This window comes from Oncorhynchus keta, chromosome 14, assembly GCF_023373465.1.
Source record: "Oncorhynchus keta strain PuntledgeMale-10-30-2019 chromosome 14, Oket_V2, whole genome shotgun sequence".
NCBI lineage: Eukaryota > Metazoa > Chordata > Actinopteri > Salmoniformes > Salmonidae > Oncorhynchus > Oncorhynchus keta.
In genome coordinates this window covers 76,089,032-76,111,274 of record NC_068434.1, presented here as the reverse complement: position 1 = coordinate 76,111,274, position 22,243 = coordinate 76,089,032, and the positions used below count along the sequence as shown (strand labels likewise).

Genomic DNA, 22,243 nt, shown 5'->3' with positions numbered 1-22,243 from the left:
TGCAATTTCGATGAGGCTCTCTTGTTCAGATTTCGGTAAGTGGACTGGAGGCAGGGCATGAAAGGGATAACGAATCCAGTTGTTTCTGTCATCCGTTTCGGGAAAATATCTGCGTAATTGCGCACCCAACTCATTCAGGTGCTTCGCTATATCACATTTGACATTGTTCCTAAGCTTGAGTTAATTTGCACACAAAAATCATACAATGCTGGAAAGACCTGTGTGTTGTCCTTGTTAATCCAGACAGACAAGATCTCTAACTTCTTAATCATAGCCTCAAGAAAAACATCACCCAGTACCGTGTGTGAATAGGCATGTGTACCTGGCCTACTGGCAGAGAAATAAATAATTCAGTGGTGGCCCAGCAAGCAGTGGTGATCACTTTTTTCCTGGCTATTAGTTTCCCTGCTTTGAGCAGTATTCTGAGCTAACTATATAACAATGAAAACCAGCCATAACACTAACTTACATAGTGATGTATGATGTATAGGCCTAGTGTTTTGTGGTGCATTATATAGGCTACTAATGCTCACATCATATTTTCAGTGTTTATTCTTTAACATATTTGTGGGGCTTCCTCTCTGAGGACGCCTACTAGACAAATACTAAAAGAGCAAATTTTCCATGATTCCTCATCAAATCATGATATGGACTCTCTTTGGCATGTACGTTTCTCGGTCATGGGTGGCACACACTGGAATATGGGGGAGGGGAGTGGGTGGGGTATATGCATTGTCCCATTTCCCCCCTCATGATATCACTGAAGAGACACACACGAAGGTACAGACACATGCATACATTGTGATATTGTTGTGTGGTGGTATTAAACATGTTGTATTGTAGATGTATTGGTGTAATAATGTTATATGATGTACTTTTGTATCTTTTGTTGTATATGTAATGTAAGTGTTTTTATATAGTTTTGGACCCCAAAATAATACTGACCTGGCTGACACCTGGCTGAACTGACCCTGACTCATTGTGACTTTGGCTAGTCCATGGATGAGACCAGTACCGTGTGTGAATAGGCATGTGTACCTGGCCTACTGGCAGAGAAATAATTAATTCAGTGGCCCATGACAGTGGCTTTTAAACACCCAAAAATGCTTGTCAAACAAGTGTTAATTGACCAAAACCAAATGCATGCTTTTCAACCGATCGCTGCCTGCACCCGCATGCCCGACTAGCATCACCACACTGGATGGTTCCGACCTTGAATATGTGGACACCTATAAGTACCTAGGTGTCTGGCTAGACTGCAAACTCTCCTTCCAGACCCATATCAAACATCTCCAATCGAAAATCAAATCAAGAGTCGGCTTTCTATTCCGCAACAAAGCCTCCTTCACTCACGCTGCCAAGCTTACCCTAGTAAAACTGACTATCCTACCGATCCTCGACTTTGGCGATGTCATCTACAAAATTGCTTCCAACACTACTCAGCAAACTGGATGCAGTTTATCACAGTGCCATCCGTTCTGTCACTAAAGCACCTTATACTACCCACCACTGCGACTTGTATGCTCTAGTCGGCTGGCCCTCGCTACATATTCGTCGCCAGACCCACTGGCTCCAGGTCATCTACAAGGCCATGCTAGGTAAAGCTCCGCCTTATCTCAGTTCTCTGGTCACGATGGCAACACCCATCCGTAGCACGCGCCCAGCAGGTGTATCTCACTGATCATCCCTAAACCCAACACCTCATTCGGCCGCCTTTCGTTCCAGTACTCTGCTGCCTGTGACTGGAACGAATTGCAAAATCGCTGAAGTTGGAGACTTTTATCTCCTCACCAACTTCAAACATCAGCTATCTGAGCAGCTAACCGATCGCTGCAGGTGTACATAATCTATTGGTAAATAGCCCACCCATTTTCACCTACCTCAACCCCACAGTTTTTATTTATTTACTTTTCTGCTCTTTTGCACACCAATATCTCTCTCTACCTGTACATGATCATCTGATCATTTATCACTCCAGTGTTAATCTGCAATATTGTAATTATTCGCCTACCTCCTCATGCCTTTTGCACACATTGTATATAGACTCCCTTTTTTTCTACTGTGTTATTGACTTGTTAATTGTTTACTCCATGTGTAACTCTGTGTTGTCTGTTCACACTGCTATGCTTTATCTTGGCCAGGTCGCAGTTGCAAATGAGAACTTGTTCTCAACTAGCCTACCTGGTTAAATAAAGGTGAAATAAAAAATTAAAAAATTGAATTTGTTCATCAAAAATTGTGAATAACTCACCACAGGTTAATGAGAAGGCTGTGCTTGAAAGGATGCACATAACTCTGCAATGTTGGGTTGTATTAGAGAGAGTCTCAGTTTTAAATCATTTTCCACACACAGTCTGGGCCTGTATTTAGTTTTCATGCTAGTGAGGGCCGAGAATCCACTCTCACATAGGTCCATGGTTGCATAGGACATCAGTGTCTTAACAGCGCAAGAAATCTGGCAGTGGCTTCTGACTGATTAAATTTTCACAGAACCGCTTGTTGCAATTTCGATGAGGCTCTCTTGTTCATATTTCGGTAAGTGGACTGGAGGCAGGGCATGAAAGGGATAACGAATCCAGTTGTTTCTGTCATCCGTTTCGGGAAAATATCTGCGTAATTGCGCACCCAACTCATTCAGGTGCTTCGCTATATCACATTTGACATTGTTCCTAAGCTTGAGTTAATTTGCACACAAAAAATCATACAATGCTGGAAAGACCTGTGTGTTGTCCTTGTTAATCCAGACAGACAAGATCTCTAACTTCTTAATCATAGCCTCAAGAAAAAACATCACCCAGTACCGTGTGTGAATAGGCATGTGTACCTGGCCTACTGGCAGAGAAATAAATAATTCAGTGGCCCATACAGTGGCTTTTAAACACCCACAAATGCTTGTTAAGCAAGCATTTGTGGGTGATCACTTTTTTTCCTGGCTATTAGTTTCCCTGCTTTGAGCAGTATTCTGAGCTAACTATATAACAATGAAAACCAGCCATAACACTAACTTACATAGTGATGTATGATGTATAGGCCTAGTGTTTTGTGGTGCATTATATAGGCTACTAATGCTCACATCATATTTTCAGTGTTTATTCTTTAACATATTTGTGGGGCTTCCTCTCTGAGGACGCCTACTAGACAAATACTAAAAGAGCAAATTTTCCATGATTCCTCATCAAATCATGATATGGACTCTCTTTGGCATGTACGTTTCTCAGTCATGGGTGGCACACACTGGAATATGGGGGAGGGGAGTGGGTGGGGTATATGCATTGTCCCATTTCCCCCCTCATGATATCACTGAAGAGACACACACGAAGGTACAGACACATGCATACATTGTGATATTGTTGTGTGGTGGTATTAAACATGTTGTATTGTAGATGTATTGGTGTAATAATGTTATATGATGTACTTTTGTATCTTTTGTTGTATATGTAATGTAAGTGTTTTTATATAGTTTTGGACCCCAAAATAATACTGACCTGGCTGACACCTGGCTGAACTGACCCTGACTCATTGTGACTTTGGCTAGTCCATGGATGAGACCAGTACCGTGTGTGAATAGGCATGTGTACCTGGCCTACTGGCAGAGAAATAATTAATTCAGTGGCCCATGACAGTGGCTTTTAAACACTCAAAAATGCTTGTCAAACAAGTGTTAATTGATCACTTTTTTCCTGGCTATTAGTTGCCCGGCTTTGAGCAGTATTCTGAGCTAACTATATAACGATGAAAACCAGTCATAACACTAACTTACATAGTGATGTATAGGCCTAGTGTTTTGTGGTGCATTATATAGGCTACTAATGCTCACATCATATTTTCAGTGTTTATTCTTTAACATATTTGTGGGGCTTCCTCTCTGAGGACGCCTACTAGACAAATACTAAAAGAGCAAATTTTCCATGTTTCCTCATCAAATCATGATATGGACTCTCTTTGGCATGTACGTTTCTCGGTCATGGGTGGCAAACACAGGAATATGGGGGAGGGGAGTGGGTGGGGTATATGCATTGTCCCATTTCCCCCCTCATGATATCACTGAAGAGACACACACGAAGGTACAGACACATGCATACATTGTGATATTGTTGTGTGGTGGTATTAAACATGTTGTATTGTAGATGTATTGGTGTAATAATGTTATATGATGTACTTTTGTATATTTTGTTGTATATGTAATGTAAGTGTTTTTATATAGTTTTGGACCCCAAAATAATACTGACCTGGCTGACACCTGGCTGAACTGACCCTGACTCATTGTGACTTTGGCTAGTCCATGGATGAGACCAGTACCGTGTGTGAATAGGCATGTGTACCTGGCCTACTGGCAGAGAAATAATTAATTCAGTGGCCCATGACAGTAGCTTTTAAACACCCAAAAATGCTTGTCAAACAAGTGTTAATTGATCACTTTTTTCCTGGCTATTAGTTGCCCGGCTTTGAGCAGTATTCTGAGCTAACTATATAACGATGAAAACCAGTCATAACACTAACTTACATAGTGATGTATAGGCCTAGTGTTTTGTGGTGCATTATATAGGCTACTAATGCTCACATCATATTTTCAGTGTTTATTTTTTAACATATTTGTGGGGCTTCCTCTCTGAGGACACCTACTAGACAAATACTAAAAGAGCAAATTTTCCATGATTCCTCATCAAATCATGATATGGACTCTCTTTGGCATGTACGTTTCTCGGTCATGGGTGGCACACACTGGAAAATGGGGGAGGGGAGTGGGTGGGGTATATGCAAATGTTTACATTAACATATATCTGGACTTATAGTTGCATAGTAGCCAGGTTTTCATGACGGGATAGATAGCATGATAAATGCCATGTTCTCTGTGCTCTCTGTTTGTCTCCTGTCTGATTGTGCCTAGTATTGTTGACATGCCACTCCATAGTTTGGCTAATCTAATTGTTCACAATTCTGGCCTAGTTTCCAGCCCAGCATTCTAGGCTATGGACGTGAAAGTAAACAACAGATTAAGCAGTTAATTCCACAGCCACGATTTTCATGCCCAGGTACCCCCTCCTAGGCAAACCAGCGACCCATCATATGTTAGCAAAAAATATATATATCACGTCATCAGGTGAATGACAATTGTCCCCCACAATGAAATTGGGGAGGGGACTGTGGATCTGTCTCTGTCCATTTGTACGTTAGTCACACGATATCTCAGACAGCACTGGGCCGATTTTGACTAAACTCGGGCGAATGATGTGTCTTGCCATAGAGATCCGGAATTGACAAAATTACATTGATTGGTCAAAAGTTTGAGCTATAGTAATTAACTGAAGTGGAATATCTCGGAATATCTCTATTGACCCAAGGGGGGCACTGCATCATTTATCTGGTATTTAACACAATAGTTTTTTTGTGACAAAACTATAGGTAGAGTTGAAAATGGGATGGAAACACATTGAACATCCCATTTTTATTCCGTACATGAAAACTTGAAAAGGTACATTTTGTGTGCACTACATCATCAAGCATTGATTTTGATCAGTTTGGTGGAATTGCACAACTGGTTGGAAATGTGCATATTTTATTTATGCAGATTTTAGAATATTCACATGAAAATCTGTCACCAATTGGATGGAAACCTAGCTAGTTATTCTTCAGTTTTGTTCAGCTGTCACTAAATTCCAGCTAAAATAAGCACAATAACATGGTTAAGCAGACACACAATGAATCAATCACATTACTCAGTACTCAGGAAAGAGGATTTATTTTCCACAGCATCATCAATAATCTGATGTACTGTGTGCCATCACTGGATCACCCCACTGTAGGTGAGTGGGTGAGGAAAATGATGGGTTAGGCCAGACAGCTTTACCCGTCAGACCAATCAGAAATGGTCCTATTTGTGGGTAATCACAGAAAGGAAGTTATAAATCTGATGGGTTAGAGAGGAAGGTCTGGGAGAGGCTCTGGATTGGACCAGATCTCCTGACTCAGGGACGTCATACGTCCCACGCAGCCACAGGCTCCCTCAGCTCTAAAATGTGGTGTATAATGTGTGTGACAGCCGGACTGGAGGAGGACTGGACCCTAGCCATGGCACAGGGAGAGAGATGCAGACCTAGGTTTTCTATCTCCTTGTCTGTGTCTAAATCAGGATAAAACTGAATGAATCAGCAGACTGACACCTGTGTGATAGCAGGTGTGCTATAAATTCCCCAGGGATGGAGATCATTTACTTTATCTTTGGCTGACAATTGGCCCTTGCTAAGATGTCAGAATAATAATTATATAATCAAAACATATTGGCCCTTGCTAAGATGTCAGAATAATAATTATATAATCAAAACATATTGGCCCTTGCTAAGATGTCAGAATAATAATTATATAATCAAAACATATTGGCCCTTGCTAAGATGTCAGTATAATAATTATATAATCAAAACATATTGGCCCTTGCTAAGATGTCAGAATAATAATTATATAATCAAAACATATTGGCCCTTGCTAAGATGTCAGTATAATAATTATATAATCAAAACATATTGGCCCTTGCTAAGATGTCAGAATAATAATTATATAATCAAAACATATTGGCCCTTGCTAAGATGTCAGAATAATAATTATATAATCAAAACATATTGGCCCTTGCTAAGATGTCAGAATAATAATTATATAATCAAAACATATTGGCCCTTGCTAAGATGTCAGAATAATAATTATATAATCAAAACATATTGGCCCTTGCTAAGATGTCAGAATAATAGTTATATAATCAAAACATATTGGCCCTTGCTAAGATGTCAGAATAATAATTATCTAATAAAAACATATTGGCCCTTGCTAAGATGTCAGAATAATAATTATATAATCAAAACATATTGGCCCTTGCTAAGATGTCAGTATAATAATTATATAATCAAAACATATTGGCCCTTGCTAAGATGTCAGAATAATAATTATATAATCAAAACATATTGGCCCTTGCTAAGATGTCAGTATAATAATAGTACAATCAAAACATATTGGCTATTCTTAACAGCAGTCAGTATAATAATAATCTAATCTAAACATATTGGCCCTTGCTAAGATGTCAGTATAATAATTATATAATCAAAACATATTGGCCCTTGCTAAGATGTCAGTATAATAATTATATAATCAAAACATATTGGCCCTTGCTAAGATGTCAGAATAATAATTATCTAATCAAAACATATTGGCCCTTGCTAAGATGTCAGAATAATAATTCTATAATCAAAACATATTGGCCCTTGCTAAGATGTCAGTATAATAATTATATAATCAAAACATATTGGCCCTTGCTAAGATGTCAGTATAAAAATTATATAATCAAAACATATTGGCCCTTGCTAAGATGTCAGAATAATAATTATATAATCAAAACATATTGGCCCTTGCTAAGATGTCAGTATAATAATTATATAATCAAAACATATTGGCCCTTGCTAAGATGTCAGAATAATAATTATATAATCAAAACATATTGGCCCTTGCTAAGATGTCAGTATAATAATTATATAATCAAAACATATTGGCCCTTGCTAAGATGTCAGAATAATAATTATATAATCAAAACATATTGGCCCTTGCTAAGATGTCAGAATAATAATTATATAATCAAAACATATTGGCCCTTGCTAAGATGTCAGAATAATAGTTATATAATCAAAACATATTGGCCCTTGCTAAGATGTCAGTATAATAATAGTACAATCAAAACATATTGGCTATTCTTAACAGCAGTCAGTATAATAATAATCTAATCTAAACATATTGGCCCTTGCTAAGATGTCAGTATAATAATAGTACAATCAAAACATATTGGCCCTTGCTAAGATGTCAGAATAATAGTTATATAATCAAAACATATTGGCCCTTGCTAAGATGTCAGTATAATAATAGTACAATCAAAACATATTGGCTATTCTTAACAGCAGTCAGTATAATAATAATCTAATCAAAACATATTGGCCCTTGCTAAGATGTCAGAATAATAATTATATAATCAAAACATATTGGCCCTTGCTAAGATGTCAGAATAATAATTATATAATCAAAACATATTGGCCCTTGCTAAGATGTCAGAATAATAATTATATAATCAAAACATATTGGCCCTTGCTAAGATGTCAGAATAATAATTATATAATCAAAACATATTGGCCCTTGCTAAGATGTCAGAATAATAATTATATAATCAAAACATATTGGCCCTTGCTAAGATGTCAGAATAATAGTTATATAATCAAAACATATTGGCCCTTGCTAAGATGTCAGTATAATAATAGTACAATCAAAACATATTGGCTATTCTTAACAGCAGTCAGTATAATAATAATCTAATCTAAACATATTGGCCCTTGCTAAGATGTCAGTATAATAATTATATAATCAAAACATATTGGCCCTTGCTAAGATGTCAGTATAATAATTATATAATCAAAACATATTGGCCCTTGCTAAGATGTCAGAATAATAATTATCTAATCAAAACATATTGGCCCTTGCTAAGATGTCAGAATAATAATTCTATAATCAAAACATATTGGCCCTTGCTAAGATGTCAGTATAATAATTATATAATCAAAACATATTGGCCCTTGCTAAGATGTCAGAATAATAATTATATAATCAAAACATATTGGCCCTTGCTAAGATGTCAGAATAATAATTATATAATCAAAACATATTGGCCCTTGCTAAGATGTCAGAATAATAATTATATAATCAAAACATATTGGCCCTTGCTAAGATGTCAGAATAATAATTATATAATCAAAACATATTGGCCCTTGCTAAGATGTCAGTATAATAATTATATCATCAAAACATATTGGCCCTTGCTAAGATGTCAGTATAAAAATTATATCATCAAAACATATTGGCCCTTGCTAAGATGTCAGAATAATAATTATATAATCAAAACATATTGGACCTTGCTAAGATGTCAGAATAATAATTATATAATCAAAACATATTGGACCTTGCTAAGATGTCAGAATAATAATTATATAATCAAAACATATTGGCCCTTGCTAAGATGTCAGTATAATAATTATATAATCAAAACATATTGGCCCTTGCTAAGATGTCAGTATAATAATAGTACAATCAAAACATATTGGCTATTCTTAACAGCAGTCAGTATAATAATAATCTAATCTAAACATATTGGCCCTTTCAAACAGCAGTCAGTATAATCAAAACACATCAGTTTATTCTTTGACAAAGCTGTGGTGGTGTGGGGGCTTCTTCTTTGAGGAAACCTACTAGACAAATACTGAAAGAAGGAAGTAATTCCATATTTGCTATGAAGTCAAGATAAGCTCTATACTTGGCATGGGTGGCAGACATTGGGGTGTATGGGGGAGGGGAGGGGCGTGGTATATGCAAATTGTACTGTAGAATAACATCCATCCCCCAGGTTTATCTATCTTTGTGGACAGTGTAGGAAGGAACACAGGGACCAGTCTAGAGATTATTTTTATGATCTCCCACCGACTGTCTTAGGACACACATGATCTACCGACTTCTACCTCAGGCAATCAAGAACATGTTTGTTCATAGCTTTGACTAGAGAAAGACAAAGACAACAGTATAGAATGGAGTTTATTATTGATGTTTGAGCTGCCAGGCCTTTTTCAAGACAAGACTCCATGGGACAATGTACTGTTATGACCATATAGGGAAGAATGTGTGTCATTCATAACTTTGACTTACAGCCGAGCACATATTTTTTAATACTTTCAGAATAACTTATTGTTTAACAAATACTTTCTTTGTTCATTACCCTTGTCTCTTTTTTATAGCCATGTGTCTACCACATTCCACTTATTCTGAAACACCACAGTTAATGTGTGTTTTTTTGGATCGTCCATAATCCTCTCAGGTGTTTTTAAATGATCTCATTCTTCGTAAGTTACACTGTGTTGCTTCCTTCAGAACCAGCACAGGCCTGATCATATTCCCTCATGTATTATAACACACAGATACAGCTCTTCAAGTGTGTTCACTGTAATATCATAATCCACAGCATAGCACTGACAACAGGGATTAATCATGGGCTTTGGAGAGGAGAGGAGAATACCGCATTGCAACAGCAACACACATCATTCTCTGAAAACACACCCAGCTGGTTTAGACAGAATCTTGACAGAACCCTAAACCTGACAGAAACGCTGTGCCTCCATACACGCATGAAGAGGATGTGTTTTTCCCTCAGTGTTTCTCTCACCTATAGGAGAACACTGTCAGAACCCTTCTGTCCTGAGTAACTCCCGCTGTGTGTGCACATATTGAGAAGTCATGCGGTACTCAGCGGTAGCCATGTGATTAATTACTGTTGTTTTATCTGTTGTCTAGCTTTATGCCAGTATATAGAGGCTACTAAATTCAGAGATGGGGCCAGAGGATTGGCGAGTGCAGATGAAGGTAACCCCCACCAGCCCCCCTCCTCAGAATGACCTCACCTCCGCTTGCTCCTTTAACCTGACACGCCCTTGTTCCACAGCACTCTCCTTTTGTTGATTTGTAATGTTTCTGAGAACTCAGTTCTGCACAGGTGAGGGGAACTCTGCAAGCACTTTTCCTTCTGTCCTTCCTCCCTCTTTCCACCCTTCCCGGTCCTCCCTCTCTCCTCCTACTCCTTCTTCCTCTACCTCCTCCTCCTGCTCTACCTTCACCTCCTCTTTTGGAAGCTAGCTACTGAACAACAAGCCAATCTGTTTGACAATCACTGCGTCTCTACCTCTCACACACCCAGTTCTACCTACATGTACCAGAGCTGGTGTTGCTTGGCCAATGTGTTCTCTCCCCTTCCACTCTGAATGACTTATCAATCATGTCTTGGTGTGTGCATCACTTCTGCTTTCACTGTGGATCTGAATCAATTTAATTTGTGTTAGTTTGTTTGATTGATTGATTGTTTTGCGGGTTGCTTTGCCTGTATTGCCATAAAAGCTGTCACTTTACTGGTAATTCTATATGTCGAAGTTTGTTTTCTTATAAGCAACAAGCATTGTCTTTTTCTGAATAGATTTATACAAACAAAACCATTATTATTATCTGACTATTTAACCTCTTTGGCAGCGGTTACTTTCCTTCACTGACCCAGTACAGGATGCTGTTGACAGCTTTACATGATGCAATACAGCCTTTCTCTCCAGACCACTGTGCTCACTTCCTATTTCCTGTGAGGAGGGTTGTCTTGTGCCTCAAGTCTGCTTCTGATTGGGCCTCTGCATCCTTTTGAACTTCTGTTGCTCTTTGGGCCCTGAGTCCTGAATTATTTGCTCTCTCTTTTTTCTTCTGTCTTTTTCTCTGTCTCTCTATTTCTCCCTCTCTTTCAGGTGAGAATTTTGAGCAGAGTCCACTACGGAGAACCTTTAAATCCAAAGTTCTAGCGCACTACCCAGAGAATGTAGAGTGGAGTCCCTTTGACCAGGATGCCGTTGGCATGGTAAGGGAACTGCGGAATGTGTAACTAACACAAAGTGTATTTTATTTGAAGCTATACTCATTTCTGTTTCCAGGGTTTACATCTGTATATCATTATGGGTTAGAACCTGTATTGTTTAGCTGACCAACTAACCTGATCTATTACCTGCTCTCTCAGCTGTGTATGCCAAAGGGTCTGGCCTTCCGCACGCAGGCGGACACACGTGAGCCTCAGTTCCACTCCTTCATCATCACTCGGGAGGATGGCTCACGGACGTACGGCTTCGCCCTCACTTTCTACGAGGAGGTGACCAGCAAGCAGATCTGCAGCGCCATGCAGACCCTGTACCACATGCACAATGCTGAACAATACGACATCCTGCACACCCCCACCACCCCGCGGTGCCCTGAGGACCAGCGCCACCTCCATCCCCACCCTCTCAACCCCCCACCCCCAACACACGCTCCTCCCCACGCCCTCCATCTCCCGGCTGCAGCGCTTCAACTCCTACGACATCAGCCGCGACACGCTCTACGTGTCCAAGTGCATCTGCCTCATCGCGCCCATGGCCTTCCCCCAGGCCTGCAGGAAGGTGCTCCAGCAGCTCCACCAGGCCGTCTCCTCCCCCCAGCCCCCACCCCTCCCCTTGGAGAGCTACGTCTACAACATCCTGTACGAGGTGCCCCTGCCTCCCGCCGGGCGCTCCCTGAAGTTCTCGGGGGTGTATGGGCCAGTGGTGTGCCAGAGGCCCAGCACGGCAGAGCTGCCTCTCTTTGACTTCCCTATCAGCCAGGTGTTTGAGCTGCTGGGGGTGGAGAACATCCTGCAGCTGTTTACCTGTGCCCTGTTGGAGATCCAGATCCTGCTCTACTCACAGCGTAAGTCCTTACTTAGGATCTTTCTCTCTGATCTGCTGAACTTTCTGTGGTTTTCTGTCTATTGTCCCCAAGCATCGCTTTTAGAAGGGATTGTGATTTGTTATTTCAACAGAAATACTGACATTTTAGAAGAAATCAGAAATAACAGTTGTGGTTAGGATCTTCGGTATGTTCATTGGAACTATTATCCAGGCAGATAAAATAAACTATCCTGTGATTCCATTAAAGGCCCAGTGCAGTCAACAACTCAATTTCCCAGTGTTTTATATATATTTCCATACTATGAGTTTGTATTAATACTGTGAAATTATGAAAATGATAATGGACTTTTAGTGTGAGAGCTGTTTGAAAAGACAGCCTGAAACGTATGCATGTTTTGGTGGGATGGAGTTTTGGCCTTCCATGGTGACATCACCATGCGCTAAATTTGTTAATAGACCAATAAAGTTAGAGTTCCAAACCTCTCTGCCAATAACAGATAACAGCTAGTTTTCCCCTCCCTACCCAGACAGTCCTAGCAAAATTCTTGCTTGAGACATTGCCCTTTGCTAAGAAGCTATTTTTATATATTTTTTTTTAACCATTTTAATTTGAAACAATCACATTAAGATACAACATTGTCACCCAGGAGTTATTTGATGTTGAGATAAAAACGGCTGCATTGGATCTTTAAGGAAATCTGTGTTCTTCCCAGCTTATGTAAATGTTAGTTTCGCCTCATGGGCTCTCAGCTCAGGGTGTGTGTGTGTGTGTGTGTGTGTGTGTGTGTGTGTGTGTGTGTGTGTGTGTGTGTGTGTGTGTGTGTGTGTGTGTGTGTGTGTGTGTGTGTGTGTGTGTGTGTGTGTGTGTGTGTGTGTGTGTGTGTGTGTGTGTGTGTGTGTGTGTGTGTGTGTATCTGGTGTGCTGGTGTGAGTTGCTGGGGTAAACAAGCTGTTTTGCAGCAGCAGTGTGTGTGCTGTGCTGTGCTGTGATCAGGCCTTTGTTTCCCCCTGCTCATGTTCAACCCCAGGCCCACACTGAGAGAGATCGACAGTGAACAGGGACACATTCAAGAGGACCTTTTTGGGAGGAATGAGAAATATTTATAGATGACACAGGTCATTTAGCACATATAAAAATGAGATCTACAGAATTGATAGAAACAGGTCTTCCACTATGTGTGAAAAGAAACAGCATTATACATAATAAATCAGCTCCAATCAGGAATTGTTTTGTTCAGAGACCAATGTTGGAGGTTTTATACAGAATGGCATATTCTTCTTCCATGGAAGCACACTGGGATTGACTTTGATCAGAGTCAGTGGAGTGCAGCAGGAAGATTGTTTCAGGATTGGGGAGCTGGCGTGTTGATAGAATCCATTACGGAGACAGGGAAAAGGCAAATTGTTTATAAAACTGTCAGGGGCTAGAGGAGCAATGCTGTGATGTTGCTAGGCAACCCTTGCAGGAGGATAAGGAGGAGGATGCGGTCAGAGATGCAGGGTAAAGATGATTGGTTGGAAATGACATCATCCCTTTTTTTCTCCAGAAGGCTCATTGCAGAATGTGTGGTAGGGAGTGTTTTCTAGAGTGTGAACCTGTGAGCTTTCCACTGAGCAGGGACAGGGTGTTGTTAGTTAAAACTGCATAGGCTGAGGCAAGTGATGCCCCATACTAAAAATTAGCTGACTGGAGAGAGTCTGTTCTAAAAATAGAGGCATAATTCATAACTCAGATACATAGGCCCTGGCCTGGCCAGTGTCTTTCCCTCATACAGTACATGAATCCTCGTTGAAACGAGCATCTGCTGCTGATTTTCCTATCTCTCCAAGTAGATCAATGGAAGCTTGCCATTTCCCCTACCTGGCCTGCATGTTAGTAGTCTGTATATAGAGCTCTCATTCTGTTAGCAAACCACTCAAATAGGCTCCGATGACCTTATTCATCTTGGAAAGTCCTTGTGGAAAGCAGCGTAACAGAGGGGAGGACAAGTGGAGGACTACACCAACACTGAAGCCCATTAGATTAGCCCCAGTTGAATATCTGATGACTGACCCTATTAAAGAGTGTGTTTTCTCTTAGACTAGATTAGCTGTTGGCAAGGCCTGTGTGTGTGTGATAATGTGGTGCAGTGTGTGTGTTTGTGTGTGTGCACGCACTTGTGTGTTTGTGGTGTGTGTGTGTGTGTGTGTGTGTGTGTGTGTGTGTGTGTGTGTGTGTGTGTGTGTGTGTGTGTGTGTGTGTGTGTGTGTGTGTGTGTGTGTGTGTGTGTGTGTGTGTGTGTGTGCGTGCGTGCATTTGTCTGTCTGCCTGTGTCTGTTTGTGGTTTTTCTCAGGAGGGTGGTATCATGCTCTGAAAAGGCCTGTTGTTGTTCACCAGGTAAGGTCAGAGCACCAGCAGACAGGCTAGATTTGTATTCCTGTCTCTGAGTCCCTTGCCCAGGTCCTGGGAGAGGGCCTGTTCTGGGTGGGGGTGGGGGGGGTTCTGTTCTGGGGTAGAGAGGAGAGGGCCTGTTTTGGGGAGAGAGGGGAGAGGGCCTGTTCTGGGGGAGAGAAGAGAGGGAGAGGGCCTGTTCTGTGGAGAGGGGAGAGGGCCTGTTCTGGGGAGAGAGGAGAGGGGAGAAGGCCTGTTCTGGGGAGAGAGAGGAGAGGGAAGAAGGCCTGTTCTGGAGGAGAGGGGAGAAGGCCTGTTCTGGGGGAGAGAGGAGAGGGGAGAAGGTCTGTTCTGGGGAGAGAGGGGAGAGGGCCTGTTCTGTGGAGAGAGGAGAGGGGAGAGGGCCTGTTCTGTGGAGAGAAGAGAGGGGAGAGGGCCTGTTCTGTGGAGAGGGGAGAGGGCCTGTTCTGGGGGAGAGAGGAGAGGGGAGAAGGCCTGTTCTGGGGAGAGAGAGGAGAGGGAGAAGGCCTGTTCTGGAGGAGAGGGGAGAGGGCCTGTTCTGTGGAGAGAGAGGAGAGGGGAGAAGGTCTGTTCTGGGGTAGAGAGGAGAGGGCCTGTTTTGGGGAGAGAGGGGAGAGGGCCTGTTCTGGGGGGAGAGAAGAGAGGGGAGAGGGCCTGTTCTGTGGAGAGGGGAGAGGGCCTGTTCTGGGGGAGAGAGGAGAGGGGAGAAGGCCTGTTCTGGGGAGAGAGAGGAGAGGGAAGAAGGCCTGTTCTGGAGGAGAGGGGAGAAGGCCTGTTCTGGGGGAGAGAGGAGAGGGGAGAAGGTCTGTTCTGGGGAGAGAGGGGAGAGGGCCTGTTCTGTGGAGAGAGGAGAGGGGAGAGGGCCTGTTCTGTGGAGAGAAGAGAGGGGAGAGGGCCTGTTCTGTGGAGAGGGGAGAGGGCCTGTTCTGGGGGAGAGAGGAGAGGGGAGAAGGCCTGTTCTGGGGAGAGAGAGGAGAGGGGAGAAGGCCTGTTCTGGAGGAGAGGGGAGAGGGCCTGTTCTGTGGAGAGAGAGGAGAGGGGAGAAGGTCTGTTCTGGGGTAGAGAGGAGAGGGCCTGTTTTGGGGAGAGAGGGGAGAGGGCCTGTTCTGGGGGAGAGAAGAGAGGGGAGAGGGCCTGTTCTGTGGAGAGGGGAGAGGGCCTGTTCTGGGGGAGAGAGGAGAGGGGAGAAGGCCTGTTCTGGGGAGAGAGAGGAGAGGGAAGAAGGCCTGTTCTGGAGGAGAGGGAGAAGGCCTGTTCTGGGGGAGAGAGGAGAGGGGAGAAGGTCTGTTCTGGGGAGAGAGGGGAGAGGGCCTGTTCTGTGGAGAGAGGAGAGGGGAGAGGGCCTGTTCTGTGGAGAGAAGAGAGGGGAGAGGGCCTGTTCTGTGGAGAGGGGAGAGGGCCTGTTCTGGGGGAGAGAGGAGAGGGGGGAAGGCCTGTTCTGGGGAGAGAGAGGAGAGGGGAGAAGGCCTGTTCTGGAGGAGAGGGGAGAGGGCCTGTTCTGTGGAGAGAGAGGAGAGGGGAGAAGGTCTGTTCTGGGGAGAGAGAGGAGAGGGGAGAAGGCCTGTTCTGGGGGAGAGAGGAGAGGGGAGAATGCCTGTTCTGGGGAGAGAGGGGAGAGGGCCTGTTCTGTGGAGAGGGGAGAGGGCCTGTTCTGGGGAGAGAGGGGAGAGGGCCTGTTCTGGGGGAGAGGGGGGAGGGCCTGTTCTGGGGGGAGAACAGAAGGCCAAATGAAGAACTAGTAGTACTAGTAGTTATTTTGGCAGTAGAACAGCAAAGACAGAGCTGCTACTGAATATAGACTTGTGGTGACTGATAGAGAAGGAAGGTAGATAAACAGGACTGGATGGAAGTTTACATGGATGCCAAACACTTGACTTGGAGTGGACTGTTTAACCCTGTAGATTACAAAACATTGCATACGGTAGGTGTCAAAACATTTAGCCTTTGTGACCATATAAAACCAGTCAGTTTGTGACTCTCTCCTCTGTTGTTTGTGTGACAGACTACCAGAGGCTGATGACTGTGGCCGAGAGCATCACAGCCTTAATGTTCCCTTTCCAGTGGCAGCATGTCTATGTGCCCATCCTGCCCGCCTCACTGCTGCACTTCCTGGATGCCCCAGTGCCCTACCTGATGGGACTGCACTCCAATGGAGAGGGTGACCGCACCAAACTAGAGCTGCCCCAGGAGGTAACCTCTACACTCATGCACCTATGCACGCATGTTTGCACACACGCACATACGCACAGCTACTCCCATACACACACGCACACACACAAATTGAAATAGATATTTTTGAGATTTATGCATGTAATTATTTCTCTAGGGTTGTTTACCTTTTTAATTCATCTTCTTTCTCTCCTCTCCCATCCTCCCTATTCCTTCTCTCCAAAAGGCTTTTTTAATTGGAAACATTCAGCTCTAGCTGAAACCATTTAGTTGGATTCCCTCAGCCTGCCCTCTTTAACTGCAGCCTGTCAGAGCGATAACAAGTCATTTCTAATCAGATTGCAATGCGTGAATGGTGTTTGTGCTGAGAATACTAACAACGACTTCCCTCTGGACACTCCTGTCAACCCCATCTCCATCTGCTGTCTGATACACCCAACAACGTGACGGCATGAAATTGTCTAATCTGTAGAGAGAATCACAGGGCCTTACAACACAGATTACAAACCATCCCTAGATCCCTAGATCTTCAGGCTTGTTTTTGTCCTTCGTTTTGATTAACAGTCATTTTTCCACCAGATTTACACGCAGGAGGTAACTTTTTTTAATCAATTGACTTATATGATTGATTAATTACTTAGATAACCCATTGATAAATGCTAAATGGTTATCATGAATCATTATTCATGCTTAATGATTGTTCTTAAATAAAATGGGTTTGTGTTTACGTCTTAATGATGTTCTCAAAGGGTCGAGTGTTTCCTTTGTGAGGACAAACAGCCCTCATTAACCATGCTGTAGCTTACCCATGCTTTTACGGTTGATCAAAACACGTTGCTTTGCTCCTGTACACAGCAATTCTGCTAAAGGCCCTTCAACACAGAGCCTGGAGGAAGGGTGCTGTGTGTGCAACAAGCTTTTACACATCTGGAGGAAGGGTGCTGTGTGTGCAACAAGCTTTTACACATCTGGAGGAAGGGTGCTGTGTGTGCAACAAGCTTTTACACATCTGGAAGAAGGGTGCTGTGTGTGCAACAAGCTTTTACACATCTGGAGGAAGGGTGCTGTGTGTGCAACAGGCTTTTACACATCTGGAGGAAGGGTGCTGTGTGTGCAACAGGCTTTTACACATCTGGAGGAAGGGTGCTGTGTGTGCAACAAGCTTTTACACATCTGGAGGAAGGGTGCTGTGTGTGCAACAGGCTTTTACACATCTGGAGGAAGGGTGCTGTGTGTGCAACAGGCTTTTACACATCTGGAGGAAGGGTGCTGTGTGTGCAACAGGCTTTTACACATCTAGAGGAAGGGTGCTGTGTGTGCAACAGGCTTTTACACATCTGGAGGAAGGGTGCTGTGTGCAACAAGCTTTTACACATCTGGAGAAAGGGTGCTGTGTGTGCAACAAGCTTTTACACATCTGGAGGAAGGGTGCTGTGTGTGCAACAAGCTTTTACACATCTGGAGGAAGGGTGCTGTGTGTGCAACAAGCTTTTACACATCTGGAGGAAGGGTGCTGTGTGTGCAACAAGCTTTTACACATCTGGAGGAAGGGTGCTGTGTGTGCAACAAGCTTTTACACATGTGGAGCCGGTCCAATGGAAAGAGCTATGATGAATAAAAAGCCTGAGAATTTGTGAATTGAGGACCTAAGTCAATCTCAATATTGCCTTATTCATCCATGTCTATATTCAAATCCTAATACTCTTCAGATGAAAAGCAGCAGATCAAGTTTTGAAGTCATCCACATCTTTTCTCACTATACCGCAATTGGTACTGCTCTGCGTTAAGCCACCTAGTGGAGCAAAGTGGGAATGGTTCTGCTATAACAAGAACATATCTATCACTCAGTTTGCTTCTCTCTGGTGTTCTCTGTTTCACCGACATGTTTACAATGACAACTAAACAAGACCACCTGTCATTCCAGGCCAACTTGTGTTTCGTGGACATCGACAACCACATCATTGAGCTGCCAGAGGACCTCCCTCTGTTCCCCAACAAGCTAGAGTTCATCCAGGAGATCTCCGAGGTGCTGTTGGCCTTCGGTGTGTCTCCGGAGGGGAACCCGCTCCACAGCCAGGGCCAGGCCAAACACCGGGGCTTCCACTCCACTGACATGGTCACAGACAGACGCAACGGCAACCTGGCCAGCTCGCCCCTCAACTCCTACCTGCTGAGGGAGAACGAGACCATCGCTAGACTGCAGGCCCTGGTCAAGAGGACTGGGGTCAGCCTGGAGAAGGTGAGAGCAGGTCATCTGTCATCCGTTTGACTGGAACATATTATTCTAGATAGAGAGTCCGCATATACACTGAGTCCTAATGTTTGGTATACTCAGTGTAAATTCATGCAGAATAATACTGCCTGTCTGTCACACTCTTTTGAAAATTACCAAGGGTGGGAAAGGCAGTCTATGAGCTGCCCATGTAAGCTGCTGCCGGCTAGCTCTGAGTGTGCTGTGCTCAGCCCTGGTGATGAAGGAAGTCTGTTACATTGCCATCAACAGAAAATTGTCCTTCTGTAGCACAGTTGGTAGAGCATGGCGCTTGTAACGCCAGGATAGTGGGTTCGATTCCCGGGACCACCCATACGTAGAATGTATGCACACATGACTGTAAGTCGCTTTGGATAAAAGCGTCTGCTAAATGGCATATATTATTATTATTATTATTATATATTATTGTCACCCATAAAGAACCTAATTGCCATCTCGTTTGAACATGACACAGAGGGACGTTGGTAATAGATGGTAATGTTTCAGCAGAATCACATTATAGACCAGTGAATTAATTAATTAGCTTTTAACTACAGAGAGGAGGTCTCGCCAACTCTCCATATCTGTAGGAGCCCAGAGTAAGCAGCTTATGGACTAGTAGGGGCTCATCATTAGCTTTCTCTGGAAAGATTGCCTGCCCTGGTAGTCTGCTTTTAGCTCCTCATTTTGTGGGTACGGCTTCAGGTAGGGTCATTGTGGCCATCTCTCACATTAAGGTAACCACCTGATTTAGGATCAGTGGTGTAGAGCAATGAATTAGAGGAGGGCTCAGTGGGTCACATCCCTGCCATCTGATCTGAGCTTCGTAGCCATTACTCATCTTCATGTCTATGCGGACATGTATAGGTGACTCACTCACTGTGTCCTTTTGTCCTGCTCTTGCATGTTGAGATCTGCAATTGTGTCACACTTTGATTGTAACAGAGGAATGTGTGTGTTTTCATTTTTTTTGTCAATAAATTAAAACGTCTCAGACTTCTTCCCCCATGCCCCTATCAGTGCTCCAGCAGCCTGTGCTAACATGGAGATATGAAACCCATACCCTCTATGGCAGGAGTATGCAACTATATTCAGCCGCGGGCCGATTTTTATCACAGCTGATGGTCGGGGGGCCGGAACATAATTCAAATAATTTGAAAACTGCAAGTTGACCACATCTAAGCCCAAACATTGATTGGATTTGATAATAACAATAAGTTCATACCTTGATTACACGATCACATATGTATATATTTTTAATTAGTGGAAATATTGGTGATTTTACAGTTATTTTCTTACCAGCCCACCCGCTGCCGGCCACCTGTTGTCGACCCCTGCTCTATGTCTTTCTTAACTTCTGTCGTCAAACCCCTCTTTTTCTTCTTCTTTTTCACTTTCTCTATTTTTCTGTGCTGTGTTTTCCTGAGCCGCTGTGTTTCCTCCCCCTCTCCCTCTTCCAGTTGGATGTGAGGGAGGATGCCAGCAGCAACAAGGACCTGAAGGTGCAGTGTGATGAGGAGGAGCTGAAGATGCACCAGCTCAACATCCAGGTGCGAGAGGTCTTCGCCAACCGCTTCACCCAGATGTTCGCCGACTACGAGGTGTTTGTCATCCAGCCCAGTCAGGACAAGGAGTCCTGGTTCAGCAACAGGGACCAGATGCAGAACTTTGACAAGGTGAGATCAGGGATTCCCTATATAGGCACCTATATAGGGGCCCTAGGACTATGGTCAAAAGTAGTGCACTAAATAGGGAATAGGGTGCCATTTGGGACGCTGTCCTACTCCAGACTCTGAAATTAATTTGAGTGGAAGTCTTCAATGCTCTTTAAAGCTTTTCATATTAATTGACCCCCAGGAGACCTCACTTCATTTTGTGATGTGATTCTTGTCGATTCCAGGCCTCCTTCCTCTCTGACCAGCCTGAGCCCTACCTGCCCTTCCTGTCCCGTTTCCTGGAGACTCAGATGTTCGCCTCCTTCATCGATAGTAAGATCCTTTGCCATGATGATGAGGACAAGGAACACACGTTGAGGGTGTTTGACTCCCGCGTGGACAAAATCCGCATGCTGAACGTGCGCACGCCCACCCTGCGCACCTCCATGTACCAGACCTGCACCAATATCGACGAGGCGGGTAAGAAAAGAGGAAACCCATTTTCACACCTGTACTAATAAGGGATCATTGTCTCAGATGGTGCAAGATACTTGTATGTTTTCAAGACACACATGGGAATAGTCAGTAACACCTGGAATAATTCATGTCAAACAGGATTTAGCTGTGGATTTTCTTTCTTCTAACTATAAATTCTTTCAAATTCCTCTCTGTAATTGTATGATTCATTGCATGCATGCTAGTTATGTACTAACCTAATACATTACACAGTTATATACACCGTTGTAATAGTCTTAACTATGTATGTAGCTTGCTGTCATTGGTGCTGATGATGTTGAGTGTTGGGTTAGGTTAGGGATGCATAATTCCAATAACTTTGCAAAAATTCCCAGTTTTTCCAGAAATCCAGTTTGGAAGATTCCCGGAATCAGAAGGGAATAAGCAGGAAATCATGAATCCTCCAAACAGGATTTCTGGAAAACCTGACAATTTTCATAAAATTAAAGGAATTTTGCAAATTCAGGTGATGATAACTCACAGCATGGAGGTGTGGCGGTGAGGAGTCAGAGATGAGATGTGGAGTGGTGAATCTATGTGACTCCTCAGTGCTATGACTCATAGGCACTCACAGAGTGGCTTAACAATGACATAAGACTGTTAAATCCTCCATAACGGTTGGTGCTAATGGATCAGCTGTGACAGTACCTCATCCTCCTCCCCTCTCTGTGTCACCCCAGAGAAGGCCATAGAGATGCGGGTGGTTAAGATCGACCACACGGCCCTGCATCCCCACCTGCTGGATATGAAGATTGGCCAGGGTCGCTACGAACACGGCTTCTTCCCCCGGCTGCAGTCTGACGTGCTCTCCACTGGACCCGTCAGCAACAAGTGAGTATCACACCTCCGCTAGAGAGACTGATTTACATACTTTGATTGATAATACTTAAAAAATATGTTTGTTTTGTCTCTCTCTTTGCTATTTGGCATTCATATCTTTCTAAGTGAAGTTGTTTTGTTTGTATG

General features: G+C 43.2%; 1 protein-coding gene, 4 non-coding genes and 1 pseudogene across 5 annotated transcripts in view; 1 reads left to right on the top strand and 5 right to left on the bottom strand.

The window, feature by feature from the left end:
• Positions 1-22,243, top strand: part of LOC118370900 (DENN domain-containing protein 5A-like) — a 60,693-nt gene that overhangs the window by 23,647 nt on the left and 14,803 nt on the right. Inside the window, exons 2-10 of the mRNA XM_052462614.1 lie at positions 10,360-10,428; positions 11,346-11,455; positions 11,612-11,847; positions 11,900-12,312; positions 16,689-16,876; positions 18,780-19,094; positions 20,567-20,782; positions 21,007-21,241; positions 21,958-22,108. Coding sequence (XP_052318574.1) covers positions 10,360-10,428; positions 11,346-11,455; positions 11,612-11,847; positions 11,900-12,312; positions 16,689-16,876; positions 18,780-19,094; positions 20,567-20,782; positions 21,007-21,241; positions 21,958-22,108 — 1,933 coding nt within the window. The remainder of the gene's footprint in view (positions 1-10,359; positions 10,429-11,345; positions 11,456-11,611; positions 11,848-11,899; positions 12,313-16,688; positions 16,877-18,779; positions 19,095-20,566; positions 20,783-21,006; positions 21,242-21,957; positions 22,109-22,243) is intronic.
• Positions 569-623, bottom strand: LOC127907436 (U7 small nuclear RNA). The gene has a single exon (XR_008064408.1). It is a non-coding gene; the product is annotated as a U7 small nuclear RNA (small nuclear RNA).
• On the bottom strand, positions 3,109-3,163 carry LOC127907435 (U7 small nuclear RNA). Its single transcript, XR_008064407.1, has one exon. It is a non-coding gene; the product is annotated as a U7 small nuclear RNA (small nuclear RNA).
• LOC118370902 (U7 small nuclear RNA) lies at positions 3,853-3,907 on the bottom strand. The gene has a single exon (XR_004822886.1). It is a non-coding gene; the product is annotated as a U7 small nuclear RNA (small nuclear RNA).
• Positions 4,597-4,651, bottom strand: LOC118370904 (U7 small nuclear RNA). Its single transcript, XR_004822888.2, has one exon. It is a non-coding gene; the product is annotated as a U7 small nuclear RNA (small nuclear RNA).
• On the bottom strand, positions 9,241-9,299 carry LOC118370905 (uncharacterized; annotated as a pseudogene).